Below are 22,141 nucleotides of genomic sequence, written 5' to 3'. Positions count from 1 at the left end.
AGTTCGCAGCAGCAAAGGATTTTGAGACAACTGGAAAACTCGCCAGGACCCTTTGTAAATAGTTAGGCAATTAATCAAACTATTTTAAAAGTTTTTTTCTTTTTCCGGGTGCTTAAAATATATTTCCCATAGCTTGTAGCTTCAGGGTGCAGTACAGTCATATTCCACAAGGGTAGCAGTGTACTTAACTTCGAAATGAATGGACTCTGATTTTTGTGTGATGGACTAGCATTCTCATTTCTCAATCTACACTACAAGATAAATTTCCTACATTTGGGGCAAACTCAAGTTTGGAGACCGCAGTAAAAGGGATCTGCATCAGCCAAGAGAAGATACTTAAGAAAGAAAGGAGAAGAACATAAGAAATTGCTAGGCAAGGTTAGTCCCGTATCCTGATTGACAGTAGCCAGTACTAGATGGTCAGTAAAAGGTACGAGAAACCACACAGTGGACAGTTTTGCCAAAACCTTTCTAAGATGTTTCCCCTTAACGTTTGTTGTTGTTGTAATGGTTTAACCAAGCCCACTATTTTAAAAAATATAAGTTTTAGAATAACTCTCTGTGATTTATAGTAAAACCTCTCCATTTGGTTTCATGCTAGTTCTAGAGACGTGAGTATGAACTTTACTGACTCCTTGAAAGTCAATTTGAATTTGGTGACTTTCTAAGCTGTGCAAAATTACTAGTCCCCATGTGTGTTTTTCTCTCTACAGCTTATTATTGGCTTCCTACCAGCGGTCAGTGTCCTATTAGCATGCCCGTGCCTCTTCCACTGAACTACCCTTCAGGAGGACACATAAGTATAGTGATAGCAGTCTTCCTCCAAAAAAGGGGGCTTGAAAAGGAGCAGAGAACCGCTGCCAGATTTCTGAGCACTGGGATTCAGAATCCAGCAGTTTTATAACTTCACACACACACACACACAAGACTATACCTCAGCAGTGACAAAATGTAAATCTTAATCTAGCAAACTCAACTCTTCCAAGTCATTTAGCCACACCACATTGCAGAAGGACTCCTCCAAAATACTGTGCTTGTGTATGCCAGCAGTGAAAAACAGCTACTTCCAGACGTATCTGCACCCCTTTCAGTATTTTCACCGTCTAAGCTGCAGCAAGGCAGGATGAGAGACATACACCATACGGGCAATAGATGTGCCCAAACCCCTCTGGCTGCTGTGGTGCCTGAGGAAAAGGGACTACAGGTTCATTGCCAAAGAAAGAAAAACTTTGTGACCAGAAGTGGGAGACTTAAGAGAGGGTACCCAAAGGTACCTAGGGGAAAGGGGGGCACAAAGCAGGAGATGGCCTCTAGCTATCAAAATATCCTTCTCTGTCTCCACAAGGAGCTGACTTGGAAAGCATAACAGCTTTTTCCTGATGACAGCTACCCCAGAATACAGATTTGTCCATGCTAGCTTTAAGCTAGCTAAGTGCAGCATCAGTGATGGTGTAGCTCTGGCAACATAAAGCCCACCATAAGGCTTTTTCCCTGGTACTTACTGAGCTAATCAATTTAAGGTGAGTTTTGCAGTCAGCCTTGATCTCTGCACTGCTGCGGGTGTACTGCTAGCAGAAATTGCTAGCAAAGTCTTGAACCACAAGATTTAGCACGCATAATTTGGCCTTAGAAATAAAGCACAGAAGCAGATTTTTTTTTTAACGTTTTCCATTTATAATGTTACCAAACTGCATGCTTTTAAATAGGTAAATGTTATCCCAGTAGCTCGATTTCTGAGACCTTAATCAAGGTCCTAAATAGCTGAGATATATCCTAATTTGGCAGGCCCTTACGTCCAGAAACAAGTGATATACTCACCATTTTTTGTTACGTAAAGCACCAGCTGTAGCACAGTTTAGCTGATAGCCTGGTGTGTTTTGTGGACTCAGCTTCTCATCCGCACTATTTTTCATTTAGTGCTTCAGTTATTTTAACTGGGTGTTGAAAAAAAATCATTGTCCAATTTCGCTCAAAATCTTTCTGTTAAAAATCTGTCTGCTGTTTCATACCAGCTATTCTGCATCTCTTCTACTCATTGTCACTGCTGAATCTCTATATGTGGAAATTGTATGAAGATTTTATATTTGCCTGAAAACATGATGGGTATATTTAATATAAAATTATTCAGAATTTGCAAATTGGTAAGGAGAAACACTCTCTCGCTCTCTTTTTTTCCCCTAACTTTGATGATGGTTACTATTGCTTTGCATAAATCACAGTGTAGTTGTGGTAACTGGAAAGATATAAGCTTTCTCCAGAGAATTAAAGCTTCCTATGCAGTCGTTTGTGAAAAATCTTCCATATGCTGATGTGCCCTCAAAAGAAGTACTATTTTATATTTAAGATATTGTACCTCACATTTTCTAGTCATTTTATATTTTAAATATTACTTTATTTCACTTTTCTTTATAAGCCTTAATTTTTTGTTGGTTCTTATTTCCTATGTCAAATCTTTTCTGTGTAGCACCTGTCATGGCTATCTCAGCTAAACTGGAGTTCATTATATGTTTACGATTGGATCCCTTTTCATTCGAAAAAAAAATGGTTAACTTTTTTACCCATTTTATGAATTTTTAACTAAAATGCTTCTAAATATTGGCCTATAAGGAATTATTTTCTTATCATATTGGAAAAAAGGCAGAAAGACTGTGAGTATAAATTTAGAAATATTTTAAAATCATGTTTAAGAATATTTTCTTCAAAGAAAAGCAGCGATCAGTCTGGCACACAAAGAAAAGAATTTGATGTGGAATCTGAAAGAAAACGCAGCTGCAGTATAATGGAAGAACAGTTTGCAAAAGGAGGAACTGATTTTCATGATGGCTCTGGGTTCTGTCCTTGGAGCCACTGCCTTTTCTAAAGCCCTAAGGAAACTCGAGTTGGAGGAACCCTGCTGGCAGCTATCACAGATGAGTAATTGTCAACTGTTGCAAGCAGGCTGAGACAAAAACATTGTCATCACCAGATAAAGAATGAACCTTGAGAATGTGATTAACTTCCAGTTCTTTCCTGGTTTCTAAGAAAACAAATTCACTTAATGACTGTGGCAAAACACCGCACTTTTACTGGCTAACTGACATGGTAATTCAGTACTACTCACATTGCCAAACCATAGGAATCTGGGAAATTTGCCCAGTCTGTAACCATCAATGATGTATCCTATCCACTGTAGCAGAATTTAGCATCATAATCAGAAAGCTTTGGTTTATATTTCTTCTTTCTTTTATGGAAGTTTTGTCTTATTATTCTGCTCTCTTTTTCCTCTCTTTCTTTTGAGCATTTTGCTCTTCACAGGATCTTAGCCTTGCATGACAGCACAGAACAATTTCTAAATTTGCCCTACACCGTAGGGACTTGCTATATAAAACAATGCACCAGCAGCAGAATTTCTAAATCTAGCACAACTTCAGTTGTGGTTTTCAATCACACTAGTCTGTAATGAGCCTGAATGGGTGCAGCACCATAAAACATGTGTTTTAAGCTACTCTGACTGGTTTGCCTGTCTGAACTAAGATAAAAGAGTGCTTATATTTCTATTTGATTTTATTTATACACTTGGAGGAACATTCAATTGCCAAGAAAGTCATTACTGATCTTAAGCAGCAGAAAAAATCTCGCTTGCAAAAATTAAGCCTGAATTATAGGCTGAGTATAAGTAAAAGACTGCAGAAGTTGGTCATGTATTTTAGTAAGATAGGATTGCCAGTGCTATACAGAGGACAAGTATCCTATCATTTTGCTGCTGTCTTTCCATTTGCCATTATTTCTGTCAAATTAGCCTTACGTTCGCAGAAATGTGCATACTTTTTTTCTGTCTTAAGGTACCATACTGCTAGCGTAGCTAATACTTATTAATAACTATTTTTACTATTAATATACAGTATTAATAAGCACATATCTGAATGGCGATTTGGATATACAGTGAGAATCATGGAATCACAGAATAATTCGGGTTGGGAGGGATCTTAGGAGGTCTCCAGTCCAACTGCTGGCTCGGAGCAGGGTCAGCTGTGAGATTCAACTCTGAGATTGTTTAGGGCTTTCTCCATTTGGGTCTTGACAACCTCCAGCAATGGAGACTATACAACCTCCCTGAGCCAACTGTCCTAATCCCTAACTATCCTAACAGCTGGTAGACCGTAGTATTGTCCATTAATGCTCACAAATATTGAGCTTCCCTCCCAAAATCATACTTTGATTCCTTGACTGCTTTCTAAAAAAAGTGTGATGTCTTTCCAGCCCTTCAGTTTGATGTTTGAACTCCTGCAGATAACTCCAACGCATGTAGGCTGCCAGTAGTCTGAAAGACATAGCACAATAACAACAGACCATTTGGAGCTCTGATGACAGATTTGTTTTATAAAGCTCTGCACTTTGAAGAGTTCTGTATTCTCTTATCCTTGTTACTGGTCCAAATCTATAAGTACCAAAGTCAGTCCCGGAGCCAGTAGTTCATCAGTGCCACGAGGCAAAGCTGTTTTGTCTCATTGCACAAATTTCCACTGTCTTCCCACGGCTGCAAAGCTTTCCTTCACCCTATCTAAGGGCTCATTTTGACAGTGCCAGGCTCTAAACAGTACTTAAAGGCTGCAGCCTATTATTTAGAAAGTAACCTGCTTGCCCAATTTTCCATCTCCCATCCAATGCACCTTATTTCTCCCAGTTCATGCTTTCCAGGCTTTTGCCTTACCCTGCAAAATCAGTGGCAGAAGCTCCAGCTATTGTCCCAGACCAGTCCTGAGCTGCTACTTCCATTCTCTGGGCTCCCTACCTGCTCCCCTGCAGGTCTCCGCGGGCCTTTGGTTGCGCTCCAGGACCCAGGAGGACTCCTGCAAGCCGCTCCCAAGCCTGTAGGGAAGGGCCGGCTCCACCATGATTTTTTTCTTCCTGTGAATCCCTGAATTGTTCTGATAGATGTATCAGTTAAAATCTTTGTCTGTATATGCCCTTACTATTTGATCTCACTGTTGTTTGTAGTCATCTGGTAATTAGGCAGGAAAGTGTCTTTTTTTTTCCATGTATCTTCTACTTTTGAACGGCTTATAGTAATAGTTTATCCAGCACTCATACACTACGAATTAAAAAGAGCTGGATGAGTAATTTAATTCCAGAGAACTGCACACAGAGGCTCTATTCTTTATTGATAGGCATGCACAGTACATGATCCTAAAATACCTACTAACATAGTTGCAACATAATCTCTTTTATTACAAGACATGCCTCTGTGCATGGTCTGTTATGCTGCTAACTCCAACGGATACAATTCCTAATCTTTATATCTCTCATGAGAAGAACAATGCAGAGGAGATATCCTCAAGAAGTATTATCTCTACATAGGCACACTCTTTAATTAGAAAAACTCTTACAGATAAAAGTATAATCTTTGTAGGAATAATTAGAACAGTGATAGGGACACAGAGCACTCCAAGTTATTAGATAAAGTTAAAAGAATTTGGAGTCTGGTTGATTCATTGTGTTCTAAAACCAATACCAATCCAAAGATTAAATGCGCACAACAGAAAATAGGTACTGCATCTTTATTTACTATTTATAGTCACTTGCGAAAACACTGGGGAAGCATTTGTCCACTAGACATGCTTTGTTTTCTATGAGATGGTCCAAATTTGAGCCCATCTGTTTGTCATTTATCACCTAATGGCAGTTCTTTGAAGTTTAGCCACAGTTACTGTATTTGTACTTACAAAAAGATTTATTTTATTCACATGTCACTTTAGCTCTGGCCAAATGCCAAAAAAAAAAAAAAAAAAGTCAGCTACAATGGATAGATCAAACCAAATAGTTCAAGTCTGTTCTCACATTCTGTGGTTGTATGAATTAAAGTTTCAGGTTGCTTAACCTGCAGAGGCTGCACTTCTTGAAAGTTTCAGTTTCTGATAGGATTTTGTGAAAGACCTTTGCAATTAACCTGCACTGAGAAAAAATGGTAATATTTGGGGAACAGAAATATATTAAAGATTTTTGTCATAGTTTTCTTGTATTTATCAATATTTCATGAAGAAACATAGTTTTCATCAAGACATTCAGAAACCTTGAAATTTTTAATGCATTTATTTAGTCATTATTTCTGCAGGTCTGCAATTGTCTTTACAATTAAACACACAACAAATAATTTTTCAATTTGCATCAGGTTTCTCTCATTCCGCCAATGGAAAAAAAATGTTAACTTATTTTGTGTACCACAGTACTTTGCTTTTCCCATAAAACCACCTAAAATGCCTCTTAAAATCCTGTGTTTGGGGTTTCATTAAGGCAGGCTGTCTGCTGTTGCAGCAATGATGGCAGGCAGACTGCTGACTCCTCAGCCACCGGCTATACATTCTGGGCATGTCTGAAGATTAGCCCTGCAGAAGATACTAGTGGCTTCCCGATACAGTGTAGCTTTTCTGCCACCCTCATGCATTTGCTTAAAACCTTACTAGTTCATAATGGTACTCTAGGGATTGTTAAGCTAACAGCCGGAGTACAGAGGAAACAGGTCCCTTCCCTCTCCTGACACTAGCAAGGGACTTAAACAATCTGTAAGCTATTGTATAATGACTGCTAGCGGGTTAAAAGCAGATGACGATGAGCTCTAGAAATTCCTGGGGGAGCAACTTGATTTCTTGCTGTAGGGCATCTAATCAAGAGGGGAACAAGTCTGGCTCCTGGCAAAGCTGGGTGAGCAGCATCTGATCCTGTGAATCTGCTGCCTGTCCTAGCAGGGACATCAAGCCCAGCTGTGTGGTAGGGGAGTTGTACAGTACGGGTGCGCAGTGCGGGAAAATGAATTGCTGGTATCTCTCAGCAAGTGACAGTCCCAGGGTCCCCGCTGTAGCTGTTTCACACAGCGTAGCAAGGGCTGGGCAAGCAGATTCTGGCAGGAAAAGAGCCAGACAAGGGCTGCAAAACTCTCCCGTCAGAAAACCAGTAGCTTGTCTTTTTCTCTCCCTCAAAATGGTTAGGAGGGGAGGAAAAGGGAAAATAGGACTTCATTACATCTGTCAGCTACCCCAGAAAGCCTTCTTGGGGGTACAGTCTTCTGCGGGGTGCATGGTCTGTCAGCAGCTCTGATACCCAGAAGAAGGACTAACCTTTAGCACTTGGGTTTCTAGAGGGGCTGCAAAACAGTTTTTTTGGTCCCCACTACCACTTGTAATCAACTTCTGGTCACCGTTATCACTCCAGAGCCATAATGCACAAGGTCACATTACAGTTTTGGGTGGAGTGTTTGGAAAATGATTACACCTTCCCTTATCCCCACTTATAGCTGCAGAAGTTGGGTCAAGTTACACATGCCATTTCATCTTATCATTTGGTTTCTGGTGTCAAGGCTGCTTTGAAGCACAAAACAGCCAGAGAGTTAACACTTAAAAAAAAAAAAAGCGAGATTTATTTTTAAAAGGCACAAAAGCTGACTCTTTGAACAAGAGTTTTGAGACGTCTTTCCAGCTCATCAATGGAAAAATCGTATTTCCTTCAATACTTGGCAACAGGAAGCATGTAGAGTACTGGCCGCAAGCAGAACATTCAGATAATGTTCAGTGAGATAGGTTTACAATTAGGAAAAATGCTAAATATTTGATTTTAAAGGCATTTGATTTTTAATTAAAGCACAGCTTTAACACATACTCTTTCAGGAATACCTCTTATCTAAACTAGACACAAAATTGACAGAAGAGTAGTAGCTCACTGGCAGCAAAGAACACTGGAAGTCTGTTCTCTCTGACCAAGACTTTTTTTAGCACAGTGCCAGTGCAAAGAGGATGGCTGTGGACGCAAGAGAAATGCCAATTTACATAGAAAAAAAACTATTGTGACTCCTGTGTGAACAGTCTGAGTTACTTTTCCTCCATTACACGTGGGAGAAAAGCATATGTTCTTAATCCTAATATCAATATTAACATATTAACGTAGGGTTTTCAGGTAGACTTGAACTACGAAGAATGACTAGAGAAAGGAGGTGTTAACCATAGCTTTGTGAAGCTGGGTTTAATTTGCGGTGTTCATTCGTTCATTTTTCATTACATTTTGTTCATTTGTTCATTGCAGTTCATGTGTTCATTTTTTCAGTCCTTGCTGAACAGGGTTCATAAACAGTGAGTTCCCCTCTGGCTTTCAAGTTTCAATGAAACTCACCCCCAGTCTTTTTTTCCTATTCTTGGCCTACTCTGGACCATTTGTTTTCATACACTTTCCAAGCACTTGGATATTTTATTCAACCTAGATTTATTCAAAATTTCCTTCTACTCTGTTTTAAATTCAGTTCAGGTTCACGGGAAAATTTACAAGCCGCAACTGAGTTTTAGAAGTCAGGTCTGGCTCACCACACTCACGCAAGTACCTCTGCTGAAAACAGTGAGACCAGCTATGTTACACAAGCAGAAAATATATTTACTGTGTTGTGGATTATTATGATACTGTTGCTGTTGTTGTTATTATATTTGAAACATTGATTATGATAGCATAAAACCAAATGCATCATGTCACATCACAGAAAAACACTTGAGCTTTCCACAAAATAAACATACACTGATTCCAAGCCTGTACTGAAAGCAGAGATACTGTTCAAACTTCCAGGTTTGTGATGTCACATTTCTCCTGTTTTAATAACTAGCAAAACAGAGTGCTCAGAAAAACTTCTGAAACAATCAGAGCATGGATGTCCATCTTTAAAGTTCTTGTGACTGGGAAGAAACTGAAACACAGCGAAGAGGTGCAACTGTAGGAAAGCAGAATTCCCACTTTGAAGTGTCCAGCAACTCCCCTCAATAAACATTTGAAGAATTCAAAAGTATCCTAAATATCATCCCTGAAGCCTACTGTACATGTAGCATGTTTTCGCCTTTCTCTTCTAGGCCACAACAGAATTTAGCCCAGCATCAATTTAATTTCAATGTCCTTTTAATTACAATGTTCTTTCCTGTGTGTAGATAGACCAGACCTAGCCTGTCTCTCGCGTTTCTAACCAAATTAAGAGCTCCCCTTGCTGGTTACAACTGGTATCAGTCACGTCCAACGGCAAAGTGTTTGCAACCCAGGCAAAGGCGGCCGGGTGGAATTACCTGACCTTAGCTCATGGCTTGCATTGCTCTGGCAGGCTGCTTCTCTCTTCCAGGAGACGTGCACGAAAGTGGGCAAACGTGTCAGATAACGGACCTGAGCCACAACGCAAGGTCTGAATTATAAATCAAGATGAGTTAAGTCACACCTTCAGCCTTTCTAGAGCCTGAAACCGGGCAACAGCGGAACTCCTCCGTGGGTTTCTGGCACCGGCAGTAAAAACAAACTGCCAGGACCATATAGTCTGAGTCCAAATATCCGGTGCACCGTGGTGCTTTGTTTGATGTGGAGTCTTTCTGTTCTAGGCTATGTAAGAGTGGGACAGAAAACTAGCAGACTATTGCTTTAAGTAGCAGATTATTGCTTAAAGTAAAACAGACTTCTTTCTCCCGGAGCACAATCGTAACAGCTGTTCTGTCTTCGGAAGTATAATATAGCAAACGCTCAAAGCAATAAGGGAATGAAATAAGCTAGATAAAACAAGAATATTTATAGTACAAGCCATACATTAATTACTGTACAAGAATCACAACAGGAGTTTCATAAATGAAGGAGTGTTACTAGTGACTAGAGTGCAGGAATCTCTGAGCCGGCAACAACAGTCTTGTGAGTGCACACAGCCAGGAATGTGACTGTGCTGCTCCCACACCAGATCTGCTCATACAAGAATCAGCAATGGGTCTGCGCACTCACAGTTAATGCACAAACTGCATAATCCGCCCACAGACAACTAAGATGTGACAGAAACTGTCACAGAGCATAAAGGGCATAGGAACAATACTGTTTTGTAGTTATTTGCTGTTCAGCAATATCAGAGGACAAATCCACTACGTACCTCCAGCTGTTCCCTATGGACAGTCCACAAAAGTGCTCTTTTTTAACATTTCAAGCACTTTGGCCATGTCTTCTTCTTTCATGTGCCTGTTCCTAGCCTTATGGTATACGAGGAGAATGCTGGCTCTGAACAGAGAGAGCTTTTTGTTTATTTTCAACTGTATTGATTTTACTTTGCATTTTCAAAATATTTCTTTATTTAATTTGTAAATGGGACATCTACTGATTCGTGTAAAGAGTAAGCAGACAATAAAAATAAAGCACCTCAGCTTGCATGAAGTAAACTGACATGCCTGCATGCCTAGTCATGGTGTGGCCAACTGCACTGCGGCACCTGCATTCCCCTTACTGTAATTGGTCGGAGTGCCACTATTTAAGTAATAAAAAATACATATGTTATTCACTATAATGTATGAGACCTGTGTTGATTGCTGGAATTTGTAACAAGTCAGAGCATATTCCTTCTTTCTTGACTGTAAGTATTGGTGATTTCTATAACATAACGACAGTGTAGCTTTTTTGATTTATTTTATTTCTTCACACATAAAAACAGCCTAATTATACCTATTATGTAACTGAATACCATAAAACATATTTTCCTGACTTCTGCTGCAAATATATTAAACTAGTATTATTATTTAAAAAATTAAGTAAGTTAGTAATTATTTTATTTCTGGACAAACAAAAAGAAGAAAACATTAGACAAGTATTAGATAAATTGCTAAATTTGACCTATGGTCTTGGTAGGTAAATCACAGAATCACAGAGCAGTTTAGGTTGGAAGGGACCTCTGGAGATCATCTAGTCCAACCTCCCTGCTCAAACAGGGTCCTCTAGAGCACATTGCACAGGATCACGTCCAGGCGGGTTTGGAATATCTCCAGAGAAGGAGATACCTCTCTGGGCAACCTGTTCCAGAGCTCTGACACCCTCACAGGAAAGTTGTTTTTTCTCCGGTTCAGATGGAACTGCCTGTGTTTCAGTTTCTGCCCGCTGCCTCTTGTCCTGTCGCTGGACTCCACAGAGAAGAGTCCTCATCTACTTGAGGAAAGTGCTAAGCTTTTTTATTTCTTCTAGTGTCCTAGTTGCCACTGTATTTTTTTTAATGAACCGTGAGCTTCATTAAAATATACTTCTTCTAGTAAAATGCTTTCTTACAAAGGAGACACATTGTGTGACAAGAAGTGTGACATTCTAGCTCTTTACTTCCACATGGTCAGGATTTTGCCAGCTGCAGACTCTTCCTGGTAAATTTATATAATTAATTTTAGGATGCCATTGCCAGCCTGGATTGCAATATCATCGTCTTCCTGGAGTGGAACTGTATTGTATGTATGTGGAATATACTGACCTATATGCGGAGTATATTATTCAGTGTGAGAAGTGCCCCAAAAGTATATAGACAGCGACAATGGAGATCCTTATAACCATGGAGCATGAAAAGATATGGGAGATGTAATACATATTGCTGCCATTGACCCAGTGAGTCTAGGAAGCCAGACTCTTCCTCAAACAAACCACTACAGACGGAATTCCCATGCAGATTATCTGCTGTCCAGGGGAGGGAGCTGGTTGCTCCGGCAATACTACATTTACTGTAGTGAGATTGTTCAGATAGACAAAAGTTAAACCTACAGAGAAGGATTAGCATAAATCTAGTATGTATTCAGGAATGAGTTTACAAGCAGCCTTGGAAAACTTTGTCCTTTAGAGACCTTTGGTCTCTGAGGAAGTAGTAGGTAAGTCATTTTAAGATAAGTTTTTAAAGTTATTTGGGTGTCTAAAGATTAGAATCTAATAGGACTTTCGGAAGTTTTCAAGCTTCTAAATCCCATTGAAGATAGACTCCTAAACTGCTTATTTTTCTGAAAATTATTTTACATTCCAACCTGTCTCTTTAGGCTTTCATAGATCATTGGCTGTCTAGCCTGCCTGTGCTTCAGTTGCATCATCTGTGAGATGGAACTCATGATAGCTTTATACTGTCTAAAAAAGTTCAGTGAGAGCTACTGAAGAAGAATGTTGCAAATGAATCATGTATTATTTACAACCAGTTAATGATCATGTTTTGTGGAGATAGGATTGGTCTTCATGAATCTGCATTACTGTCTTGTATATATCTTAAAGATTCTTGTGATCAGGTGAGTCTCTACATTTCCCTCTACTTCTCAAAATAAAAGATAGTACACATTTTCCCAAGAAGAAATGGATCAGGAAAAAAATCTTGTTAATGGCCAATAAGGCAAACTTATCTATGGTAATTTAGAGTACAGGCTAAAGTTCTCCATGGTTAGTCTAGTAAATATTACTCATTATGTTAAACATTAAATCGGGCAGCTACTCCTATCCAGGCACTTTAGACATGGATTACAGGCATGCAGACTTATTCTGATCGGTCTTTCCACACACTCATTACTCATATTTTATCCCTTGAATTTTTTATTCATATATTTTTCATAATCCACATTTTAGGTAAGCTAAAAAATACTTTTAGAATAAGTCATAGAAATAAGTATACTTATATATAATTGAATTAATATTGTATCAAATTTTTGAAGAAAAAATGAGAAATCATTATCAAATATTGTTATTTGTTATTTTATTGGAGATTCCCACTCCTACTTTCATCAAGGCTAAACCTACTAAACATCATGTTCATTTTGCCACTTTCTCCAACAGTGGAAACGTTGGGCTCAAGAAACAAAAAGGATGAAAACAATAGTTCAAAACAGGCACAAGTTTTATATATGACATGAGGAATAAAATGTTTCAGGATCACAAGAAGGATGTCTCAGCTTTAAAAGGTAAAATAGAGGAGATTTTAAAATCAGTGGGAGATGGCACCATTTGCACTGAAACACAAAAATATGTGCTTTGATATTAGGTGCTGCCTTTTAAAATACAGAAGAATCCTCCCAAGTGAATGTGATGTGGAAGGCCTGCAAAGCCCTGCCACTACACAAAAGAAACAGGAGGTGTGACAGAAACTACCACGCTTTACTGCAGCCAGCAAATACTGTGAGCCGCAATTGTAATATGGAAAGCTGTGTTAAAAATCTGTTTTCCGAATTTTCATAAAGCAGTAAGCTGCTCTACGACAGAATACCGCAGTCGAAGTAATGACAAGTTTTCTTTGGATTTGTGTTCTCACTCCCTAACGCTCTTCTCCCAGGCCCAGAAGAGCTCCCCTGCCCTCTCCACGTACTCTGGTAAGGCCAGACAAGGAGCCAAATCAACTGAGGTTGATTCAGAGCTACAGGTGTGAGGAGCTGGCTACTGCTTTTTTTAATAAGTTGCATCAGTCTTTCCCTCAATAAAGTCACTAATACAGGTATCTTTCTTTTCAAGATATATCAGTATTCACATATCACATTAATATTCATAAACCGTGCAAGACTTCAGTATAACTGAGATGTCTGCCTTCTGTTAAATTTGGGGAAATAGGCTGATAGCTTTAAAAAGTACTGGAAGATGGAATTACATGCAAACAACAAAATGGTATAAACTTTTTCTGAGGCAATGAGGCTAAATATGCAGCCTTATTTATGGTCTCTGAACCCAACATAAACAAGTGACTAATAAATGTTGAAAACAACGTTCCAAACATTGCTTTCAGTTATAAATATTTATTGGTAGTACTTGGATCAGCTCCATGAATCATTACAACATAGCACTTCCCAAGATTGCAGGACAGTACTTAAATAAAAAGTAGATTTTTTACCACTGACTGGAGGGTAAATGGGTCATCTGGCCTACTAGAATACAACATCGCTCTGAATATTCAAAGACAACTGAGAAGAGAATTACTTTTGTCAGAAAAGGGGAATAGCTGAGGGTTACAATGCTCATGAGACAACTATAACTCTTAAAAATTACTTGGAAATGAGACACTGGTAGTTGGGAAAGATAACGTTGTGACAAACGTGATGTAATGGAAGATGGAAGGAGATGAAAGATCTACTTCTGCTCTGGCATAAGTCATGCCAGACACTGCAGGAAAGCTTGGAATGACAGGTGTGGTTGGTTTACTGCGATTAGATAAAATGTAAAACAGACATATGTAATTCTTTGCATGTCAAGCAGCTGTGAACTGCCCTTAAGCTTCCTGAATGTGTATTTCTATTTTCTCGGTGAAATTAATGTGCTGCCACACTTTTGTGTAGCCTTGATCAAGCATTTGCTTTCTTTATATCTGTATAAAGCAGGAACAGTCCTTTGTGCTATTGCGAGCACTTCGAGACAGTCTTTTTGTCTTAACAGGAAACGTCTCCACTGCAAGGAATATCGGGAAAATCATTAAACTGCAGTAGCTGGACTGCACCATCCCCTGAGGAGGGCGCGGCGCTTCCTCCCGGCGGGCAACGGCGTCTAACGGGCCTCGGCGGGAAGCGACGGGGGCGGGCGGAGGGGAGGCGGCCGGGTCCTTCGGCCGTTGGGAGGGCGGTTGGGGAAGGTTCTCTGACCGTTGAGAAAGCCGCTGGGGGGGGGGGTCTAAGAGCAAGCGAGGGCGCTGACTGCGGCTCTCCGCAGAGATGGTAGGAGCCCCCTCCGCGGCAGCCGCCGTGCGAGAAGCGAGCGCCGCCTCCCGACGGCGGGGACGAGGCCGGCCGGGCGGCAGCAGGGCGGTGCCGCGCTTCCCGCAGGTGTCTGGGGCTCCGCCCCCCGCCTCGCCCCCCCGGCCCCGCCCCTCAGCCGCGACGGACAGGAAACTCCCGCCGTTGCCTTACAAGGGCAACGCGCGGCGCGGCCCCGCCCCCTGGAATGCGGTGACGGCACAGCGCTGTACCAAGGCGCAGCTCAGCCGGGGGGGGAGGGAGGCAGGCAGGAGGAAGGGCAGACGTCGACCTCGGGGCTCTGGCTCGACCCTCCTAAGGCGGGGAGAGCCACAGCGAGGGGAAAGACTAGTCAAGCAATTACTGCGCCCCCTCCCTTAGTACGGCTTGTGCTGCGTCGCCTGGCCGCTTTCTTCCCCACCCGCCCCCCGCCTTTCGGCGCGCATGGTTTCGCCCACGCCTTCCTTCCTGTGCGCTGGTTGGGCGGCGGCCGCTCCTGGCTGTTCGTTCTCCGGAAGCGCCGCCGCTGCCGCCTCTGTTTGCCCCGCGCTCGTACCGGGACTGTCTGCCGCGGCCGCCGGGTGAGGCAGGACCCCGCGAGGGAGGAGGCGGGGAGAGGGCGCTGGCGAGGCCCGCGGCGCCTGGAGCCCGGCGGGCGGGGGGATGCGCCGGGAGGGGCCGCCGGCGGGGCCTGGCTGGGGGCTGCCGTCGCGGCGGGGCGGGCGTTGCGCAGCGGTGGGGCGGGGGGGGGGGAGCCCGGCGCGGGTGCCCGTTCGGGGGGGCGGGGCGGGGAACGGCCTCTCCGCGCCGGCAGGAAGTGGCGGCGGCGGAAGAGCCGCGGAGCCGTTAGTGCGGCCGGGGGCTGGGCCCTCAGCGCCGCGGCGGGCCCGGCGGGGAAGGGTCTGCCCTGGCAGCCGTGGTGGCGCCGTCAGGCCGCCCCGCCGCCGAGGAGGTCGGCAGGGGCAGAGCGCAGGCGGCGGCCTCGGCAGGTGGGTGGGATGGTGCCGCTGGAAGCGGTCCGCAGCGTTTCAGCCGCGTTAAATCCCTTTTCAGCCCTGTGCTCGCCGTTGTTAGGGGTGAGGAAGGACAAGCTTGAGAGCTTGTGTAGTTGGAAAAGGTGGCTTAGCAGAAGAGAACGCAAGCAAGAAAGAGTACGTTTATCTTTCGAAATAATCCTGGCTGCAAGGAGACTATTACACTAGTATATAGTGATTTTCATTCTCTAACTTGTAAGCAAAGGCTTTGTTGAGTCACAGCGACTGAATTTCAAAGCAGGCTTGATGATACCTCTGTTAGGGTTTAAGAAAAAGCTACTGAAGAATGTCTTAAGGTGGCTTTCAAGGCTAGGTGAGACTACATAGTTTTTGAAGTGTAATCTGCTCTTTAATGAGCTTTGCCACAGATTATTGGAGCGTGCCCTGCTCTTCTCAGCTCTTTCTGATGCCACCCAAACCGCGGTGGGTGCTTGATTATACCTGATGTTGCAACTAATTACATTAATAGAACTTTGGATTTACCTTTGAGCTTGACTTTTGAATTGGATATAGTAGTCCTCTTCAATCATCGCAGTTTAATAAGTTTCCCAAATGTTTGGCAGTGTTACAATATTCAGTAGCTTTTTAAATTATTTTTGAGTGATAGGCATTCACATCGTTAGAAAACCTGTGTTTAAAAGCTAGACTGTTTTCTAAAGCATAACTCTTGGTCATTCTAAACAGATCCAAATTTCACTGCTGTTAACAGGATGTAAAGTCCCGCATCTTTTGCCTGGCTCAAACTCATTGGCCACTAGGTTTCTGGAGTTTATCTTTTTCCCAGAGGTGAGGAGCATGAGATGACTTCCTGTGCTTCTGCAGTTTGATATTCATTGCTATTGTTTGACTAAGCAAAGGATAGAACGAGCAGCATAGAATGACATAGTGCTATTACTGCCTCTCTTGTCCAGTGTCTGCAACTTACTAATTTTTCAATATGGGGGGGGGGATTACCCAAAATGAAGGTTATGATGTCAGAAATGTAGGTAAGTCTCATAAATTAAGATCCTTACACTAGAAGTTTCTTGAACAGTTTCCAAAACAAGGCCCAGACTGTTCAGTGCATTGTAGTATTAAGCTGTGACTAAATCTGCCTGTCATGATTCGTACTATCCAGTGTGAAATACTTCCATTTTTATCAGCTGAAATCTTCCTTTTTTCAACCTAGTTACCCTATTTCAGCTCCAAAAGTATGCTTTTTCAAAAAAAGAAAAAAAGAGGGGGAGGGGCCTGTGGATTTATCAGATGAAATCGTATTCTTGTTGAAATTAGTGAGTCTTGTGCTTGACTCAAATGAGGTTAGTTCTCACGATGGTGTGTTTCTCTGTTCTACGTACAGACATAACACTAAAAAACCTTGAAACTTGCATCATATATCAATCTCTGTCTCACTAGATTGGTTTCCTTGTTTTTTCTGAACATATTCCAGTTTGTCAACCATTTCTTATAAAGAGGATCCTAATGCTCTGTGTAGTACTTCAAGCATAGCTGCACCAATTTGTGCTGAAACATGCTACAATCTTGTGACATCTTATGTTTTTCTATAAGCAGGATGATACCCGTAGGCCTCCTAGTGCAAGAGTCATGCCTTCCATGTTCTGTATAGTTACCTCCAAAGTCTGGTTTATGAGAAATTGTGAAAATAGTAATACAAACATTACTACCACTGCATTTTCATTTGAGTATGACGTTCTGATATAGTAGTCTTCTGAACAGAACTTAAAAAAAAAAGTATTCTTTTCCACCATGGATAGCTATAAACAAGAGCACCCAGCTTTTGTTACCTCTTCTCACTTAGAATTGAATTGTACACGAGAAAATTGCAGGTAGCAGCTTTCTGGGCTTGCTGTTAGTACTGCCTTAAATTGCATACAAAGTAAACTTTTCAAATTTACTGTGAATAGTCAATATCCTGAAAACTGAATCATTTCAGGGAACAATTGTTAACAGATATGTCCGACCCTATTTTGGGTAGTAGAACTTTTAATCAGTAATTCAGAATTTAACAGTAACTTGTGTGATTGTTTCTGCTGAGGTAAGAAAAAGACTGAAGTTATGCACAACTCTTGACTACAGCTTGAAAGCTAACTACCTCTGTTGTCAGCTGTCTTCATGCATATCTAGATGTCAGGAGTTCATATTTATTATGAGCCGTCTCAGTGTGTATTTAGCTGTCAGGAGTTCATATTTATTTGCTGAAGTGTTGTTGGAGTCCAAACATTGCAAAGAGCTTGTGGTTAGTGAATGTAATGAAGAGAACTTCGATGTTGTTGAATGATGCACAGTTGCATTTCATATACTATTTTTAGTTCAGCACATAATTGTTTTATACGTCAGAAGAACGCTGTACATGAACGTAAGATTTAAGTGCAGAATTAGCAGAGGAAAAGAGTAACAGTGTTTGCAGGCCTCCTGAGAAGGACGTAACTATGGAATACCCATTTATGATCCAGATGCTTGGTACAGCATGTTCTGTATCTGATACAAAGCAAGGTAAAATATCTGTCTTTTGATTTAAAATTAAAAAAAAAATTTTTTTTTGCATGTGTATTGAATCAATTGACTTAAGGTAGTTAATCTGCTTTATTTTCATTCTTTTTTTTAAAGAATGAATCAAAGTTAGTGATTTTGGTCTTTCTTTTCAGTTGGACTCTTGAAAAGCTAGTAACTGTGAGCAAACTGAGAAATGATTAGGATTGTTTTGTGACTCTATCTAGAATTGTATTTATGATCACATAATTTAAACCAAAAAATCTATGTTGATTGATGATTGGTAATACGCTGGAACCTACAAAATGTTGATACTCTTGTGACTACAAGTGAAACTTAAATTCTTCCTAATCAGATGTCACAGTTGCTTACTCCCAGAATCAAGGGTGAAAGGAATCTGGTTTGGGTAATGCTTGATTTGAGCAAACTGAAGAAAGGATTATAGTAGCATGGATTTTGTTTATTTATTTACATCAGGTAAAATTAAGGCCTAGATGTATACAAGAAGGCTTTTAGAATCATTGGTAAACAAGGGCTACCTTGTGTTGGTCCAGCAGCAATACTGAGGTCTTTGTGTTTCAGTGAATCATATTTTTTTTGTATTTGTACTATCAACAGTAGTTAAACAATAGGTAATCTTCCCAGCTAAACAGAAACAGTTAACTAACATAGAGATGAAAAAACCCTAAAATCTAAAGATTGTTTTAAATTGTGGCACTAATTATTCAAAAAAGAATACATATGCAAATATACTGTAATAGTTCAGTCTAATTGTGTGACAAACATTGCAGTGTTTTGTTTTTGAATTAAATCAGTGGGTTTTTTCTTCTCTCTTTTTTTTCTCTCTCCTTCTCCTACCTCCTTGCTCAGAAACCTTCACAAAAACATTAGGCTTTCTTCAGGGTCGTTCTGTGTCCTGAGACATACTGACATACTATTCCTTTAACAGCAGCTGTTCTAACAAAATGTAATTCAGAGTTGAAAATACTTCTCTTCCCCCTCCCCCTGCCATGTTAGTTTGACTTACTACTTGATTTACTTAACCACTAATTACTATGCCAGGTGAGCAGGACTTTTTACATGGTAGGTCAGCAGTGCCTCCTAATGTGCTAGATATACCCTCTTCTTAATTTGTTAGCAATGCAGATAGATACTGAACCAGAAATAGAAGCACTGAGTATGCTTCTTCTGAAACTCCTTGTAGTTCATTTAGTTTTTAAATGTTGCTGTTGGCCTACCATGCTGTCTCTCTGAATCGTAAAAGACAACGTGCTCAGTAGCAAGTTAGGTCCAAATAAAAGAAAATACAAGAGAAGATATCAAATAAGTGTGTATTTTGGCATCTTTGTTTGTAATCTGGAACTTGATATTCCTTCATCCACTCCCCTCTTAAAAAATTGTAGTCTCATTAATAAGGCTAAATCTTAGACCTGTTTCTGTCTCTCTAGAACCAACAGCCAACATGTCTAGCAAAAGGGCAAAGACGAAGACCACCAAGAAGCGCCCTCAGCGTGCCACTTCCAATGTATTTGCAATGTTTGATCAGTCGCAGATTCAAGAATTCAAAGAGGCTTTCAACATGATTGATCAGAACAGGGATGGCTTCATTGACAAAGAAGACTTGCATGATATGCTTGCTTCCCTTGGTAATGTCTGGGGGGTGGGGAAGGGGGCAGGGGTTCTGCTACTTATCTATCAAGCTAACAACTCTCATGTATAAATCAAAACATTTGCTAGCTCATTGCGTTGGTCTGTGTGGGAGCTGTTACCATGACTTTAAATCAGCTGTGGAAAAAGCTTGACAAAATTCTATGAAAGATGCCACCTATATAAATTAACACTTTTCTTCACCCATCTGCTCTTATCTTGAATTTTTTTTTAAGTTATGTGTATGTTCATTTTAGGGAAGAATCCAACAGATGAATACCTAGATGCCATGATGAATGAGGCTCCAGGTCCCATAAACTTCACTATGTTCCTCACAATGTTTGGAGAGAAGTTAAATGGCACGGACCCAGAAGATGTAATCAGAAATGCTTTTGCTTGTTTTGATGAGGAAGCGACAGGTAAGTAGATAAAACAACAGTGCGCATGTTTTGCTTTATCTGTAGCAATAATTATATTCATAAAGTTGCAGTATAAAATTTAATTCTGAAAATTCTAATTTTTGCCAGCTAAAAATTCTCTCATTTACTCAGTAACTGAAATTACCTTTTTAAACACAGCAGTCCAAGACTTCTCCCACTTCCATTCTGTTTTTCAAGACAATAGGGAAGAAAAAACACATTGATCAAGAACCATGATCTTAAATTTTTCTTAACTTTAAAGTCAGCTTAGGGGCAGCTTTTGAATGGGGCCTACCCATTGTCTTCAAAACTGTGGGGTCTTTATGGAGAATTTCTGTTACCAATGTTGAAATACTGAAAACATTTTGTGCAGAATGTCATACACTGAGTTTGATCCGTTTTTATTCAGTGCCCTTCATTAGGAAGGGTCAATGCAAATGAATTCCCTTTGTGTAGAATACACAGTTGCTAAAAGGCTATCAGTACTATTTGGGAGTATAGGCCTTCTATGGGGAGGAATATCTGATCTGTATATTTTAACAAATTTGTATATTCTTTGAAAGGACACATGCAAATGGAAGTTATTTAAGTAGTGAGACCCATGCAAATTAGCTATGAGACTTGACTTGAATGCTAGTAATTATTTAGCAATTATGGTTATATTCCACTCTTACTAAGTACAGCTGTGAACATCAGCTTTGCTTTCTTGAATGTATATGTCGACTGTCTTGTGTGTGTTATCGCTGAATAAATATTTACTTAAATTGTAAACAGGCTTTGTTTTCATGGGGCAGCAAAGCCAGTAGGTTTTGTTTGAGATGATTCAAAAACAAAAAAAATCCTGCTGTTAGCCTGTAAATGTAACAACTTTTTAATGTCCTCTCCACACTGCATTCTAGGGTTTATTCAAGAAGACTACCTGAGAGAGCTGCTGACGACTATGGGAGACAGGTTTACAGATGAAGAGGTAGATGAGCTGTACAGGGAGGCACCAATTGACAAAAAGGGGAATTTCAACTACATTGAGTTCACACGCATCCTTAAACATGGAGCAAAAGACAAGGATGACTGAGCAAAACTCCTGATACCTGCAGATATCTCTTTACTTTTCACTTATGTTTATTTCTGAGGGTTTTTTTCCTGGTAGAACTTGTTGCATGCATTTAGCTTTACAGCTTTTGCCTTTCTCAATGTATTTATCTATTCCAGGCCATCTAGGCACACTTGCACCTGTGTAATCAGACTGGAAACGGGGAAAATATTGTGAGGAAAAGGATATAGGGACAAAGATCTGTGAACATGAAAGCCCAGGAAAATAATCTCAATGTTTCTGGTTTAGCTGGATTTTTACATTTTTGTAATGAACGCCATTTTGAAATAAAGATTGCTATATAGATAAAATACCTCAAATTTTGTCAATACCTCAAATTATTCTGTGGGGAAATACCTTCATTTGTAAATAGGTAATAGAAGTTTGTGTTAATGATACTTGATTTTCAGTTGCACAACAAAGTGAAAGCGAGTTTTCCAGCATCTCATTTGCTCAGTGTTACAAAGTTAGAAAATACTCCTAGCAGTAAGTAATGGTATCCCTAAAAACACAACTATAGAAATCTGCTATCTCAGTTTTTGAAGTGGAATCTGATTAGCATATGTATTTAGCCAAATAAATGGTTGGGGAAGATTACCGGCCACTGGGCAATTGTAGCAAAGTTCATTTATGATTATTAAACATGTAGACACCCTGCCTAGCTCTTTCTCTTAAGGTTGCAGATGATCAGGGATATTTTCATGTCCCAGTTTACGCTGCTGTTTGCTAAGTTTTTAAGCTGATAATATGTGGGAATTGCCACCCCCTGTTTCCCATTGAAGGAAGCTTGTATAAAGGATTTTTTTTCCTGAGTAAAGTGTCTGTGCTGGCAGTAATTAACAGCAATACTTGGTCAGCAAACCTACATAAAGCTTTATTGTTCTGCAGCTAATGCCTTTGTGAGAAAGAGGGCAAACTATTTCTGAGAATTAACTTGGTAAAACCTTACTTGAGAAAAGGTCCTCCTTGCTTCTTAAATGATTGCACATTTTCCTCTGCTACATGTCATTAATA

General features: G+C 40.5%; 1 protein-coding gene across 6 annotated transcripts; it reads left to right on the top strand.

Annotated features, from left to right (window-relative positions):
* Window positions 1–14,619: 14,619 nt before the first annotated feature.
* LOC104139096 (myosin regulatory light chain 2, smooth muscle minor isoform) lies at window positions 14,620–21,447 on the top strand. Of its 6 annotated transcripts, none has more exons than XM_068932280.1 (6): window positions 14,698–15,028; window positions 16,191–16,267; window positions 17,791–17,974; window positions 19,420–19,617; window positions 19,876–20,037; window positions 20,937–21,447. In XM_068932280.1, exons 3-6 carry the CDS (start codon window positions 17,911–17,913, stop codon window positions 21,107–21,109), a joined length of 597 nt encoding a protein of 198 aa, XP_068788381.1. In that variant the 5' UTR covers window positions 14,698–15,028; window positions 16,191–16,267; window positions 17,791–17,910; the 3' UTR covers window positions 21,110–21,447. The 6 variants fall into 6 exon arrangements, with proteins under 6 accessions (XP_068788383.1, XP_068788384.1, XP_068788381.1 ...); XM_068932279.1 differs by having other exon boundaries at window positions 16,166–16,267; XM_068932283.1 differs by lacking the exon at window positions 17,791–17,974 and having other exon boundaries at window positions 14,660–15,028; window positions 16,166–16,267.
* Window positions 21,448–22,141: the final 694 nt, after the last annotated feature.

Source organism: Struthio camelus, chromosome 2, assembly GCF_040807025.1.
Source record: "Struthio camelus isolate bStrCam1 chromosome 2, bStrCam1.hap1, whole genome shotgun sequence".
In the NCBI taxonomy this organism is placed as follows: Eukaryota; Metazoa; Chordata; class Aves; order Struthioniformes; family Struthionidae; genus Struthio; species Struthio camelus.
Note: the sequence above shows the minus strand (reverse complement) of the source record. Positions and strands in the feature narration are given on the sequence as shown.

Bases quoted from the DNA above. Each gene is read 5' to 3' on its own strand.
- LOC104139096 (XM_068932280.1), top strand. From the start codon at position 17,911: ATGGAATACCCATTTATGATCCAGATGCTTGGTACAGCATGTTCTGTA. The intron at 19,618-19,875 runs GTAATGTCTGGG...TGTTCATTTTAG, and splicing joins TGATATGCTTGCTTCCCTTG to GGAAGAATCCAACAGATGAA. The intron at 20,038-20,936 runs GTAAGTAGATAA...ACTGCATTCTAG, and splicing joins TTTTGATGAGGAAGCGACAG to GGTTTATTCAAGAAGACTAC.